Source organism: Sander lucioperca, chromosome 23 (assembly GCF_008315115.2).
Source record: "Sander lucioperca isolate FBNREF2018 chromosome 23, SLUC_FBN_1.2, whole genome shotgun sequence".
NCBI classification, from domain to species: Eukaryota; Metazoa; Chordata; class Actinopteri; order Perciformes; family Percidae; genus Sander; species Sander lucioperca.
The window spans coordinates 7555247-7571173 of record NC_050195.1 but is presented as its reverse complement, the minus strand read 5'-3'; the positions used below and the strand labels follow the sequence as shown (position 1 = coordinate 7571173).

Here is a 15927-nt window from a genome sequence, read left to right as displayed (position 1 = left end):
CCGGAACATGTTTTTTTTTATTTTTTTAAATTGGAAATATCTAAAGCAAACTGGCAAAATATCAAGGCGTGGGCTGCAGAATCCTGCAATAATAAACAGTCAAAAATTAGTTCATGTTAGATGGTACGTCCAAGGTCCAACAGAAAAAATACAATGTCAAGATGATTCCTAGACCTGAGTGACAGCTGATATTGATTGGCTGATTTTACTCTGAGTTAAAATATGAACACCTTAGCAGCCCAGAGGATTTCATGTTCAGAGCATTCAACATGCTCCTTGAACCCAGAGCAGGTCATCGTTGCTTTGTGAAGGCTGAGGAGGTATCAGAGTTGTTTATTGGTCTACATTACAATCTGAATTGTCGCATGGCAGTGTCAGGCACGACAATTCCAGCCTAATTATCGCTGCACACTATCTGCTGTCTATCAGAAGCACAGTTCATTATTGCCAGTTACCAATAGATCCTAGAGATTTGATGTGGATTAGTATAAAACTAATAACAGTGACGTGACATAATCTTAAAATGCTAAATGGAATGTGTTATCTTGCTTTAGACGGATCCAAATGCATGAAAAAGTAAACTCCATTTCATTTTTATGATTGAAATGCAAATCGGCATTGAGAGACCACGGGGAAGCCTGAAATTTACTTCAAATCTAAAAAGCTCAGTGATTTCAACAGTGTCATAAAAATTAAAAAGGTGAATACATTTACAACATAATGGAAGCATAATGGCAATAAACTTAAGATTACATTATATCTCTTAAAAGTTTGCATGCTTTAACGCCAAGACTGATTTTTCAGGAGTAATTGTTTGTCTTTAAAATACCATACACAGTACTTAAATTTGTAAATTATTGACAGGCCATCTTATTTTTTTACGAATGAGCCTTATGGAGTTGCTGAGGGTGCCACTAGTGAAAAGTATTATATAATCGACATTCACTGAATTCACATTACAGAACCCCAAGTGGCTGCAGCTCACATTATATACAACGAAAAGTACAAACACTTCAACTGAAGGTGTTTACGTGATACGGTAAGATTTAATTTGTTCCATCAAACCAAATACTCTTGTTCACAGGGGATTTGGTTCTGAATCACAAATCATTTTTGTCCAGGCAAGATTATGTCGTACATCCTTCAGCTGTGTGACCATTGCCTTTGAGTTCAACCGGCGTGAGCATGTGCAGTCCAACTCTTTAGAAACATTTTTTTTTATTTTTTTTTTACATATTCCATAAATGTGCCCCACCCGCCCATATAACACCAAAATAAACTAAATAGATATCACTTTTCATTTTATTTGCAATCAGTAAGGGAAAGAACATTCTGTCATATCAAAAGGAGATCATACAGTCACGTCTATGCGTCTCAGGAGTCAAGATTGCGGCGGTCGGTCTCTCAGTGGATTACGATACGACTGAATAAATAGACTTTACTGTTACTGCGAGGTCCCTTCAGTCGGCGTAGTGCATGATGGACTCCACGTAGTTGCCGGGGAACAGTCCTGTGACGCCGTTGGAGACACCCTCGAACCAGCCGTCATCATTCTTCTTGATGACGTAAATGATTGACCCCTCCATGAAACTCAACTCGTCCTCCTTGTCAGCGCTGTAGTCGTATATGGCCACCACTGAGGAACAGGAAAGGAGAAGTTGGTTCAGATTAGTAGTGAGCAGTGGTGGAAAAAGTATTCAGATCCCTTTACTTAAGTAAAAGTACAAACCCCAATTCCACTGAAGTGGAGACGTTGTGTAAAACGTAAATAAAAACAGAATACAATGATTTGCAAATCCCTTTCAACCTATATTCAATTAAATACACTACAAAGACAAGATATTTAATGTTCAAACTGATCAACTTTATTGTTTTTTTCCTCCCCATTCTTGCTGTACGACTTCAGTTGCTTAACAGTCCGGGGTCTCCGTTGTTGTATTTTGCGCTTCATAATGCACCACACATTTTCAATGGGAGAGAGGTCTGGACTGCAGGCAGGCCAGTCTAGTACCTGCACTCTTTTACTACAAAGCCACGCTGTTGTAACACGTGCAGAATGTGGCTTATTATTGTCTTTCAAAAATAAGCAGGGACATCCCTGAAAAAGACGTTGCTTGGATGGCAGCATATATTGTGCCAATACCTGTATGTCCCTTTCCGCATTAATGGTGCCTTCACAGATGTGCAAGTTACCCATGCCATGGACACTAACACACCCCCATACCATCACAGATGCTGGCTTTTGAACTTTGCGATGATAACAATCTGGATGGTCCTTTTCCTCTTTGGCCCGGAGGACATGACGTCCATGATTTCTAAAAACTATTGGAAATGTGGACTCGTCTGACCACAGCACACTTTTACCCTTTGCGTCAGTCCATCTCAGATGAGCTCAGGCCCAGAGAAGCCGGCAGCGTTTCTGGGTGTTGTTGATATATGGCTTTCACTTTGCATGGTAGAGTTTTAACTTGCACTTGTAGATGTTGCGCTGAACTGTGTTAACTGACAATGGTTTTCCCGAAGTGTTCCTGAGCCCACGTGGTAATATCCTTTACATAATGATGTTGTTGTTGTTTTGTTTTTTTATGCAGTGCCGCCTAAGGGATCGAAGTTCACGGGCATTCAATGTTGGTTTTCGGCCTTGCTGCTTACGTGCAGAGATTTCTCCAGATTCTCTGAATCTTTTGAAGATATTATGGACCATAGATGTTGAAATCCCTAAATTCCTTGCAATTGTACATTGAGGAACGTTCTTAAACGGTTGGACTATTTGCTCATGCAGTTGTTCACAAAGTGATGAACCTCGCCCCATCCTTGCTTGTTAACGACTGAGCCTTTTGGGGGATGCTCCTTTTATACCCAATCATGACCAATTAACCTGTTCACCTGTGGAGTGTTTTTTGAGCATTCCTCAACTTTCCCAGTGTTTTGTTGCCCAACTTCATTGGAATTGGGGTTTGTTCTAACACACCCCTGTAAACATAGTAAAAGTCCTGCATTGAAAATGCTACTTAAGTAAAGTATCATCAGGAAAACTTACTTAAACAATAAACGTAAAAGTAGTCAATGCAGAAAAATCCTCACATTTTAGAAACTGAAAACGATCAAAACAGTTCTGTCAATCAACTAAGTGTTTAATCGGCTAATCATTTCAGCTGGGCATGTCGGCCTGTATATTGTTGGGTAGTTGAATTTATAACAAAACATTGTATTTTATAAACTACTACTACTACTATGTTTTGTTTGCAAAAATCTTACTAACTAGTAACTAAAGATGTCAGATGAATGTAGTGGAGTAAAAAGTAAAAATTTCTCTCTGAAATGTAGCGGAGTAGAAGTAGAAAGTGGCATGAAAAGAAAAGACTCAAGTAAAGTACAAGTGCCTTAAATTTGTACTTAAGTACAGTACTTGAGTAAATGTACTTAGTTACATTTCCACCACTGGTAGTGAGTATGCAGCATAAGACTAAATTGGTTATGCTCGATTTTGGATCAAACCTTTCTCGACGTAGCTCTTGGGCGCCCACTGTGGATCTCCATCAGCGTAGGGGTCGCTGTACTGCACGACGGCAGCATCCTCCTCCTCATAATCAACTGGAGGAGGCGGCGGAGGTGGAGGAGAGTCGTCAAACATGGGCAGGTCATCTGGAGGCGGAGGAGGAGGTGGAGTAGGAGTATCTGCAACTGTTGAACAGAACAGAACACAGAAAGTCAGTGGCTCAAAAGGTCAAGGACCACAGGTCGACGTGCGTCTGGTGCTGGAGAGGGCGGCGGCTGAATCATGCAGAATTACTGATAGTATATAAGGTATTTGAATATTAAATGTATCAGGCAGGCTAGATCACTGTTAAGACTTCCCATGGATCACTTAACAGGATGTTATACTGTATGTGTAAGCCTCTTAAGTGATTTGTGTACTTCGTGCTCCTCTTGTTGCTCTCTGAAAAAGAGGATTGCACAGGATTTATGAACACTTCCATAATCTAATGATTATTACATGCGGTGTCATGCTATTTAGTAGGTTAGAGGTTTGCACAAAGTGTTATTTGTTAACCAATCTACACCACAGAAATCTAAAGTTGCTTTCTGTCAAGAAATAAAATAACTAATACTTCCTTGACTGTAATATTTGACTGTATTGCAGGTTTTGGTCCAGCAGGGGACAGCAAAGAGCCCCATCATCTCCAGTGCAGTTTTGCTGAGATCTTAGGAACTTTCCCCCCTAAACATTATTATTCACTTCAGTTCAATCCTGCAGTGCTACATTCAGCACATGAATACCAAGCTTCAGTCAGTGATAAAAACCCCCTCTATGTGAGATCACTAAAAACAGTAGGTGGTGCTGTGGCAGCCTCAACTATCTCAGTTGGTTGCTTTTCCACTGCACATATTTTAAAAAAAGATACTTGTTCTGCCAAGAAAGTGAGCTATGTATAATACCCCTGCTGCTACTAAGAACCAGTAACAATGTAATGTAATAGCTGAGGAAATAAATCTGTCTCCAAACAGCAGATAAGGCTATTTAAAAAGTTGTATTAACCATGACAGGTCTGTAATGAGACACATTCTTGGATGGTTCATTGTTGCAAAGGGATGGTATTAGTTGTTCTCAACAGACAGGTGGGGAGGATGAATAAGCACAATGCATGCTGGGTGTGGTTGGCACAGATTAAGAAGAAAAGTATGTCTTAGCCTCTTCACTTACTGCTCTCCTGCATCCTGGCCACAAAGCCAGTCAGAGGTATCTGTGGAGTCAGCTGGGGCATGGGGGGAGGAGGAGGAGCGATAGACACTGAAAGCCAGCAGAGAAAAAAGACAGAAAGGCAGAGAAGGAGAGCAACAGAGAAACAAAAACAAAAAAAAGAGAAAGCCCATCAGTCACCAAGAATGTACAGCAGACAGTTAAAGTGAGTGAGTGCACCCCCAATCCCAAGCAAACACAACGCTGACACAGACGCACTGTAAGAATTGTGAGCTTGTACACATCTAATAGAACAGGGCAGAGTGGTGTGCAACAGAGACAGATTGAGAGCTGAAGTGCTTAGTCACATTAATTAACTCGTCGACTCACAGAAACTTTATAAATTCCAAATCAGAGTTTTAAAGAACATTTTAAAATGACCAATTATTGAAACAAAAAGCAACAGATTAATTAATTCAGTCTGTAGCTGCAGCGTCTCCACAAATCGGACACAATTGTTGAAAAGTTCAGTGACGTCTGCCAGTGTGATGAGATTTCTGGGGATCACTGAGGCTTGGGGATAAACTGCGGATTAGGTTTGATTTCTGTCACTCAGACAGCTCCCATGGACAGCTCATGGATTTAAAAGAAGTAAGGGGCCACCTGATGGCCAGAGGGAGGCGCTGTTTACACTAGAGATCAACCTCAACCCAAATCCCAGGCAAACCGGCTGAACTCCCCCCACAGATCTGTTGTAGTTATGTACAGAGTACTTTGAATTTTCACTTTACATTTTTTCAGACTTTTCTCAGATCATTTGATCAATCCAAAATTAGGGCCACTTGGACCGATCAACAGTGGCAAAACACATCATGCCCAGTGCTTCTGTGAATGCACATCGAGGCTGATGATCACCATATGGAGATGAACGAACTAGAACCCCCTTTACACCCCCTTTACACCTTACACAACAAAAAAAAAAATATGTTAATGCACGCCGAAAACATTGTGCCCAGAATCGGTCACATCTGGAGGTGGTCTGGCTCGCATTGTGATCTGATCTCAGCCAGGTGTGAATGCAATCCATACAGTGTGACCACATTCTTAGGAAAAAAAATAAATCCTCCCTGCAAGTTGAAAGGACCCCTAAATCCACTTCTTCCTGCTATCTTAAGCTGCAAGTAGTGGCAGAAGCTAGCAAGTCTTCCCTTTAGACAATGACTTTAAAATGAACGACACCCATCCAGGCAGAATCACGCTCATTAATAACAGCTGTGAATGCAAAGGTCGCTGGATCGGATGTCATAATCCATACCATGTCTCCAGATGCTGATCACGTTCTCGCCATACCAAGTGTAAATGGGGACTAGATTTGAAGTTTTATAAGAATCAACACCCACATAATGAACAGAGAAATACATTTACAGGTTAACGTCTGACCATGCTTTTGAATGAAGCCAAAAACTGTGACTTTACGCTGTTAGCAGACATCAATTGTCTGGTTTGGTATAACCCACAGTTAGATAAAAAGCCTTAACCAGCACTGTAATACTCTAACGGCGCAATGAGTAGGAATTTCCAAAAAAAAAAAAAAAAAACGATGTATAGACTCGTACGAAAATAAACCCTCTCAATCACCACTAGCAGTGTGTGGCGGTGTCTGTATCTGCAGGGACCCTGCTCTCTGCCTGTATTTTGCTGTGTTCAGGACGTTTCTGGCCGTCAACCTCTATAAAACCGTAGAGACTAGATGCCAGATCGCAAGCACTCATTCAAGAGGGAGCTACGAAAATGGCGGACACATCACAAAGCAAATATAGCATGGCTAAACACCCAGCAGACAAAGCTTGTTTTCTGAAACGAGAGTGAATCTGGGGTTGGCTTTCACCTGCTGGCGAGCACTGTAACCCTTGTTGAGCAGGGGCCAACTTTCAGTGTTGTGTTAACAAACCGCAACCGAAAAATCCTACTCATTCTGCCTTTAAGGAAACAGCAATAAATCTCACAAGAATGCAATCTTGACCTTAAGACTGCAGCGACTCCCTTGCAAGTATGAAATATTAGTCTGTGGCTACAAAGGTTAGCTTGCTTTAGTTTGTGACTGTGCATGATTTGAAAAAATGTGTAGTTTTGTGCTTTAGTGACAGTTGAGGATCTATAAAGCAGGATGGGACTGGAGACAGAAGGGCCTTACTTGAGTTCTGGCCATAGCCAGGAGTGCCTCCATTAATATGAGGCTGCGGTTGCTGCTGCTGCTGCTGCTGTAGTTGTTGCTGTTGCTGTAGTTGCTGCTGCTGTAGCTGTTGCTGCTGCTGCAAGGAGAACTGGGAAGTGACCGACGGCGCCCGGCGGTAGGTGCCCGTGGCCGAAACCATAGAGACAGAGGAGTTGGAGGGGTTGTGCCGCGAAATCTGGCGCGAGATGGTTCCAAACTGGGACATTGGAGCGGGGCCCAGACCAGGCCCAGGGGCCACCACTAGAAACACCCAAAGACAGGGAAGAAAGAGAGGGAAGATAGGCAGGACCGAAGAGGGAAGGGGTGGGGTTAGACAGAGGAGACGGAAAGGGGAAAAGGAAGAAAGAAAAAAAAAAAGCACCCAAAACATGAATCATCAAGATCGTAAAAGATAATGCGAGCTTTTAAATACTGATTAGTGCCCCACACCTTATGTAAAGACAATCAACAATCAATTTAAGGAAGCAGGTGAGCTAGGGAAGCAACACAGTTGGTTTATTATACTGTTGCACAGAAATATATTTCATGGGTAAAATGAAACACAGAGTCCCAAGAGGTCATTCGAATAAATCCTGTTCTTTAGAAATGTAGCAAAGGAAAAAAGATTCAGTGAGCAAAGAGAAGAGAGCAGCAACAGGACAGACGGATCCTCCAGGTTTCAAAGGATCTGAGAGTCAAAATAACTTCTTCACACACTTGTCAAAGACATGATTATAAATGTCTATTTGAGCTATTGCAAGGGCGGGGAGAGTTCATGATCGAGTGCACACATAACACCAGGTGTCAATGAATAACCAAATCATCTCTAACAACAACAGCATTATTACAACAACAACATTAAATACGTTCAAGTATTCAAGATGCAGTGTGTGTGTGAGAAAACAGAAGAGGGAGAGAAGAGACTTATTTTGCACCGCTGGAGTATTTCCTGTTCACGTTTCTAGATAACATACTGTGTCTCAGGAGAGGCCCTGCTCTCAGATAGGGATGGGTGGAACCAGAGGAAGTAAAGATTCAGAGGAACACAGACGCAAACAAACTTCTCCATATTGTCAACGGCAGAAGTTATTAGAGCTGAAAGTGTGCATTGATGTTGTGAGGATGAAATGTGCATGTTTTAAGTGATCATCTTGCTCAAGATTAGTGCAGTCACACAGTCACAGTCACACACACACACACACACACACACACACACTTATGTGACATCAGCTGTGAGTCTTGCTGTCACACATCCTTTACTTTTTAAGTTCTTAGTAACTTCTAGCTAATTTCAAAGTAGTTATTTATTCAGGTTGCACCATTGAAACTTAAATGTATCATGGGGCAGATACACAAATTATTTTCCACTTTCGTTAACATTGCAAGATAGGGCATTTGTGCTGCATTCATGTGGCGGCGGAATTATTGAAAAAAAATGACTTCCCCGACTGGGAAAATTCACACAGCGTTATTTTTGAGATAGGGCATGCCTTGGTGGAGGTCTGCGCTCTCCCTGCCCTTCTAGTTTATACAGTAAATAGAAAAATAGGTGTGTTTCAGAGTCAGTAGTAGGTCTATTATTTTAGAATTAGGGTGGACTATCCTACCATGCTAGCTAGTTTAATGTTGTTAGTATGGCGTTTTGCAATTTGAGGTGTGTTGTGTATTTTTGTGAAATTACGTTTAAAATCTCTATCTAACTCTAATAAATGGTATGGTCAGATATGCACATAAAACAATCTGGATGGCCAACATGGTTCTTCTCTGTCACAGCCCATTAATATGGACTAGAATAAAAGATATTTTGCCTGATACAGCTTTAACCACAATCACTTGGTAAGAAAGTAAAGGAGCTTAAATCAAACAGTAACATACGTGTGCAAAAGAAGTATCAAGTCCTTAAGGTAAATTCATTTTATATCTTATTCTATATCTGTATGGAAACACTGTCCACATTCCGGCAGTGCCTCAGCTCGGAGGGCTTAAATTTATGTCTTGAATGTAGGTTGTAAAAGTAATCATCTACTCTGTCAATGCAGGAGCTTGAGGTCAAATGTAAATGGAGAATTGTAGAGATTCTGCAGGCAGTTATTAACTTTTGCCAGACCTTAGGTGATATGAGACTTCTTTATTAGCCAATTATAGAAGATCAGTGAAGAATTCAGAAGCACCACCACCACTGAGGATTGAGAAAAATGTTACTGAACTGGATAGAAAAACAAGCTTTCGCACATAGTACAGTATGTAACCTGTTGTGTCTCCAAACAGAAGCACATATACAGTCTGTTCACACTGCAAGCAAGACGTTCAGTTCAGCAAGTCATTACCTACAGAGCTGAACAACCAGGAATCAGACTGATCTAATGAGCAATAGTTCTACCTAGAAAGTGCACTATTAGCCTAGAAATCTAGACGCACCCTAGCGGCAGCAAATGTAATTTGCAGCCAGGATCAGTCTAGCAACTCTCCGTTGGCTTGCGAGCTGGAAAAACCAAATTCTGGTCAGGCCAATCACATCGTGTATAGAGTCGGTGGGCGGGGTTAACATAAGGACGGCAGAGTTGCGACGGTTCCTCGTGAATTCCCTGCTACTTGAAAACAAAGAAGATGGCTGCTGCTGCTGGCAAACAGTGGTCTTTCGAATCTTTTTTAAAGCATTTCAGTTTTTTTTAAATGTACATTTTAATTAACTGGTGTTTTTTTTAGCAAGCTTTGTTTACTCATCAATTTAATATAAAACAATGTACAGTATATGCAGCCCAAATATATTGCACAAAACTTAGCACCAGCATGATGACATGATTGCACAGAAAGAATCAGAACCTCTTGCTTGCAGTGCGTACAAACAGTCAGACACCCATCCACATAGCACACAATACACCCTTATTAGTGCATCTCCACCATAAGAAGATCCCAGCAGACGTGCCGATTATCCACCATCGGGACAGCAGAGGCGACAGGAGTGGCCTCGGGGGTCGAGGAGTCTCACCTATAGCTGCTGGTGGTGGGGGTGGTGGTTGTGGTGGTGCTGGGGGGCCGAGCCCGGCCATGAGAGGAGGAGGAGGGGGTGGGGGAGGCGGAGGGGCTCCCGGGGGAGCAAACATGGGCGGGACTGAAAGGAGTATTTACATTAGTAACCATTTAAAGCAGTCTGTCCTCGCCCGCCTCCTGCACCTCTACGCCGCGTTACATAACATCACATCACTTCACTCAAGAACCCTTGGGGGCCGGAGGAGCACTTTCGACTATGTTAAGGCACTGCACACACTTGGACACACTTCTTTGTGGTATGAATTGAGTGTTTCCATGGCGACCAGCTTGCAGGGAGAGCTGTGGTTAGTTCTGTGCTGCTTGCCTGATGTTTAGCTCAAATCTTTCGTAAAAAGTTAAATGCAGTAGTATCTAAGGCGTGTGCATGGTGTAATGCTGTACTATATGTAGCTTGCGTTTTGGGCCCTACTGTTCCACTCTAAAGCAGCAGGCCAGAAACAGCGTGGCCTATTTACACAGTAGGATAGAGAATCAGCTGTGCTTAGAACACAATGGGCCCGCATAATCCCCGTCTGGTAAACATTGGCTTTGTGTTGCATAGTCTCACTTCCCATGTTACATTTACACCTTGTCAAGAAACGCCTATTATTGGTATATACATGTATATTATATTTAAAGAAATAAAGTGGTCTCCTGATGTCTGTTGCTTCAAATTTCTAGATTTTAAAGCAAATATTTTGAACTAAAACCTTAAAAAGGGTTATTTTATGCAATAAGACAGACATGCACGTTGGACTTAAAGTCATATAGTAGTATGTAGTGTTACGTACTAGTCTACTGTTTAATGTATGCATGAAAGTAAACTCTTTCACAGATATGCACATTGTACGAACAGCACATCCTGTTTTCTCATCAATGCCTGTCAATGTTTAAAGAGAGTTATCTCATTTCACACAGGTCAACCACACCAGACTTCCAAATGCATAAACAGATTTTTTTGGGAGAAATATAAATAGCAGATGTTTGTTCTTTTTTTATACTCAAAAGCGTTCTTTTAACCAGTGTTTGGAGCATGGGAAAGGGTAACAAAACTCTCAGCAGCACTGTGAGGCAGGGTGGGCCAGGATTTATTGCAGGGTTTAAAAAAATGCCTGAAGCTGGTGAGGTCCAATCCTGCCTTTATTTAATATCAGCAAGGAGAATGGCTGACTGGCCTGTGGTAACTGTCACTGCGTGAAGTGCAGCTAGCAAAGCTCACCTGGTCCAGAGTTGGGGATGGATGGTGTAGGCACGGCGATGGGAATGCCAATACCGCTGCTGCCGCTGTTCTCCCTGCTGCTACTACCCCCGCTGCTTCCGCTGAGGGAGGAGAGAGACAGAAGAGAAAGAGGACATGGTTTTACTCAGGGAAACCTGCTCAGACTGCAGATATGTGGACCCTGCTGTATCTGTGCTTATGTCTTATTTAGATGTATTAGACTGTGAAACATCACATTGGCATCTTCTTCTCTCATACTGATTGTTTCTGTCTTAGGACTGAGCTGCAGAGTGACACACCCAGGGGAGCAAGACATGAGTCACAGTCAGTCAGAGTAAAAGAATCCAATTTTTTTTGTTCTTCATGCGAACCACTTACAAATATCTTGCGTCAGATCCTCTGATTGCCCCAAAACACTTTAAATAAATTACAGTAATTATCATACACAGTGTATAATTAGTCTATTAATAAGTTTTGTTTTTATTTGGCAGCTCACATTAGAATGGGGGTGAATCTCAGGCTAAATTCAAAACACTTGTTGTACATGATAGGACCCTTTGCCAAATCCATTCAAATGCTGCGGCATTAGTGAATGAACTGAAAGCAACGAAGACACAATGGCATATCAGCTTTGTGAGAACAGTGTTCACGCATAAATCTGAGGTGCAATATTCCAAACTGTAGTCACAGATGCTGCTAATATAGCCAGTCAGTATTATTGTAGTACTGCTGATACAATACTATTTGTCCATTAAGCCTAGTTAGTCGATTCACATATTTATTGTCCAAAAACAACATGTTCATATTTGTGAATTCATCACATTTGAATTGTTGTTTTATAGGTGATAAACCACGCATGATGCCTGTATGTTAACATGTTATTAAATGTCAAACCGTTTCAACATATGACACCTTACATTTCACACGCAACATCTGAACATTTTTTTATTTTTTATTAATCAGAACATTTTTCTTCCACATAAATATATTTTTAAAAATATGTGATAAAAACGTTTGCATTCTTCATATTAACTTTGAGTAATTTTAAATCAGTAAACCATTTCTTAGTTCATATTGTAAAAGTGATATTTTTGTACGCTTTGGGTTATTGCGTGGACAAAAACAAATGTAATATCAAGGTGTCAGTTTGGGCTCTGGGAACTTGTGATGGTAATTTATTACAATAAATAAATAAATAAATAAATATATATACACACACACACATATATATATACACACACATACACTTTTTTTTTACTTAATCTATAAACACTTATAGATAGAAAATAATTGGCAGTTGAAGCCCTAATCAATATCATGAAATATGAGATTTAGAGATTTATAATAAGAATATAAAAAACCTGCATTACAGTAGCATGAAGCAGTTAATTCACAGGACAGTTCTAGTTTAGTGGCATGAAAAACAAATAACTTTAAACTTGGCCATCATATGCACAAAAGTAATAACTGCTGACAAAACCCATCTAATGTTATCAATACTGCCCAGCCTCTGAAGATATAGGGCATGGGAATGTAATATGTATGTCAGCTGTGCAGTGGCCTGTATAAGCGCTGTTTCACCCTGTCTTTGACCCCCGGGGCTCGTAAATCCCCCCCCCCCCCTCGCTCTCAGTCTCTCGGGCTGGCCTTGATCCTCATTTCTGCTCCAGCCCCTCACGCCCCACCTCTCCTTTGTTTCTACCTCTTTCATCCCTGCTTTTCAACTGATCCTTCTCGCTACCTCTCACCCCTAACCGTCCCTCGACCTCTTCCCCTCATTGACTGTAAAGTGATTCCCCATACCCCTCGCCCCCCGTCTCCTCTGATTCCTTCCATCCCTCTGAACCAGCCTCCCCCACATCTCTTTATTCCGTTTTCCCCATCATCCCCCTCTCCCCCTTTCTGATCCATGTCAGTCGAGCCCTGGGGCTCTCCAGCAGGGGTTAACCCTCTGAAGGATGTTGGTGGCTAAGTGTCTTTAGGGATAGAGGCTAAACAATATCATGTCATCTCTCTTTTGAAGTGAGCATCATACTTTAGTCCCCCATCTGCATGTTTTGGATTTGTCCATTCTAATCCCTCTATAACTTAGCAGTTTCCTTTGCTAACCCATTTATCTCTTCCCCCGGCTTTTGATTTAGTCTTTGTTTCAAAAGCGCTCACGGTGAAATAAAAGCACTCAGCTGCTCCATTTCTCCACCTTCCTGCCTGGCTCATTCAGCCGCCACTCAACACACTGAGCTGTTTATAAATCAACCGTCTGTAACACACAGCAAGGCTTTCAAAAGTTCCACTTGCTCACAGCTGAGAAAGATCCCTGGAGCCAATGAAGGAAAAGACACTGTTCTCCGTGTAAGGAACAAAAAGTGAGAACAGTATGTAAAAACTATGTGCATAGGCATGGTGACACGATATGACTTGACATAAATGGGAAAAATAGAGGTAACACTTTACTTGAAGGTATCTATATGACACATGAACCCTAACCCTAACCATAACTTGTCATGACAAAAACCGAATGACACTTACTAAAAGAAGTGTTATGTCATAAACGTTTATGACTTGTTTATAATGTTTATGACACGTTCATGACAGTGTCATGTCACTCTTACGTAGATACCTTCAAGTAAAGTGTAACCAAAATAGACTTACAAAGTAGCCCAGAGCATAATCTAAGACCAAAAAAAAAAAGAGTGAAAGCTCTTTGATTACAAAGACTGAAGATTGTTATTGAGGCATTAAATAACCTGAGGCGCATAAAGAGCAGAAGATGAACAGGAGGGTCGCTGCAATCTACCTTTATAATCTAATGCAACGAGATTTTAGATCAGAGCTCTTCTGAAAGAATTGCTATATAAAAGATCAAGAACACCAAATTCAAACTTTATTGCAAAATGTTTTGAGACTTACCATCTAAAACTATAGCTCAGCCATCTTGTTAAAAAATACACTAAGCTTGGAGATGTTCTATAGGATGGTTCACAAAAAGGTTAAGATGATTCAAAAGTAGCAGTCAAGTTGCTCCAAAAAACTAGCCAGGTAACCTAAAAATCTATTATTTTGGAGTCTCAAAATGAAGGTACTTATTTTCTATTTATCTATAAAGTAATGATTATTAGCACGTTCAAATGTGCATAGGTGATCAGCACAGAAACAGGCATCTTATATATATATATATATATATATATATATATATAGCATTTTTTTCTCGACTGTTGTAGAAAGAAGTGGCTGATCTTTAATGCAATATCTACATTGCCCATTATCAGCAACCATTCAACCAATGTTCCAAAGGCACATTCTGTTTACTAATCTGATATCATTTTAAAAGGCTAACTGATAAATTATGTAAGCACATAATGTAATCTGAAAACTGCTGCCGTAGTTAAAAAAAACAATGCAACTGATCTCAGCTGGTATTCTGTCTATAATGGAGTGGAATGGAAATTTCTAAGTGACCCCAAACTTTTGACCAGTAGTGTATACTATATATATATATATATATATATATATATATATAAAAATAACATAGGGTGGTTACTATATTTATTAACTTCTGCTTCTCTGCTGCACATTTGAAAAGCCTCATAAAAACATAAAAAAAACAGTTCCTCATTACAAAAAGGAAATAAAATATAATAAAAGTAATTTAACAGTCGTCCGATCACTGAACAAACAAATGAAAAAGAGACACTGTAACTGCGTGTAAACTACACTTTCAGCCTGGATATCATTTGTCACGGCATACGTGTGGTGTTTTGCATAATCACACCACATTTGATTGAATTACCTTTTTGGGGGCAGTTGCCATACTATGCCTTTATTAGAGAGATTGCAGTAGGGAGCGGTGTTAAGAGAGAGCGATAGGGAACTAGTCCACGGTAGGCCCCTTGGCCACCATGGTGACCCTGATTACTTTTAAGTGCGTTTAAAATGAACAAATAATAAAAGGAGCAAAAGAGTAGAAGGTAGTTGAGGAAAAACAACTGGCACAATTTCAGAAAAAGTAGTAACGGCAAGTCGAATACTGCGACACGACAAGAAAATGAAGTTACACTGAATATATACTTCATTTTTAAATAATTTATGTATGATTCGTCCACAGAGCCATACACCATCTTAAATGCCTTCTGTTTAGTTTTGAGAGTCGAAGCAGGAATCCTGGTAATCCAATTGTATTACCAGGATACTGACTGTGACCGCAATGAGCACGTTTTCTTAAGACAATCATATCTGCACATGACGGTGAAATCGTTCCCTCGGAAAGATATGAGATAATAACAGCAGCATCACACAGATGCCTATATTGAATTTAGGCTTTCGGCTGAGGACGGCAGAGACTGATGAGCTGAATAAGCACAGCCAACTTCAAGCCTGTGTAATCAAATAGTGATGCCACAGCAGGAGTAGCTGCAGCAGGGCCCGTACGGCCCGACTCAGAGGACAGCATCTGTTTGTTAAAGGTACATTAACATTAAACCACAGATGAGTAACAGTGATGCTGTAAGCATCTGAAGCCACTAGTTACAAGAAGTCCTGGAGTTTGGTTTTAAATGATAAAGTAGAAGAAGAACTTCCGCGTGAGTTAGCAGCTTTGTGCAAACCATACATGAGCAAGAAAGAGAAGGGAAAATAAAATAGTTATGTAATATTTATGAGCGTCACAGTCAGCATAACGGGCTTTTTAGCTAATGAGGCGACTTCACTACTCATAACTCAAATTTGATGAAAGCGTCTCCCACTTTCTCTGCACATGGAGACTTCTGGGTAACAATCCTTGAG

General features: G+C 40.8%; 1 protein-coding gene across 10 annotated transcripts in view; it reads right to left on the bottom strand.

Moving 5' to 3' along the window:
* Positions 1-27: 27 nt before the first annotated feature.
* The window catches only part of abi1a (abl-interactor 1a), a 54717-nt gene continuing 38817 nt past the window's right edge, over positions 28-15927 (bottom strand). For 2 of the 10 annotated variants that reach the window (XM_031297730.2, XM_031297731.2), the window contains 6 exons: positions 11146-11246; positions 9886-10008; positions 6876-7157; positions 4706-4792; positions 3499-3684; positions 28-1636 (listed from right to left, as the gene is read on the bottom strand). In XM_031297730.2, coding sequence (XP_031153590.1) covers positions 1461-1636; positions 3499-3684; positions 4706-4792; positions 6876-7157; positions 9886-10008; positions 11146-11246 — 955 coding nt within the window. In that variant the 3' untranslated portion in view covers positions 28-1460. The remainder of the gene's footprint in view (positions 1637-3498; positions 3685-4705; positions 4793-6875; positions 7158-9885; positions 10009-11145; positions 11247-15927) is intronic. The other 8 variants (XM_031297733.2, XM_031297734.2, XM_031297739.2 and 5 more) reach the window with 5 other exon arrangements.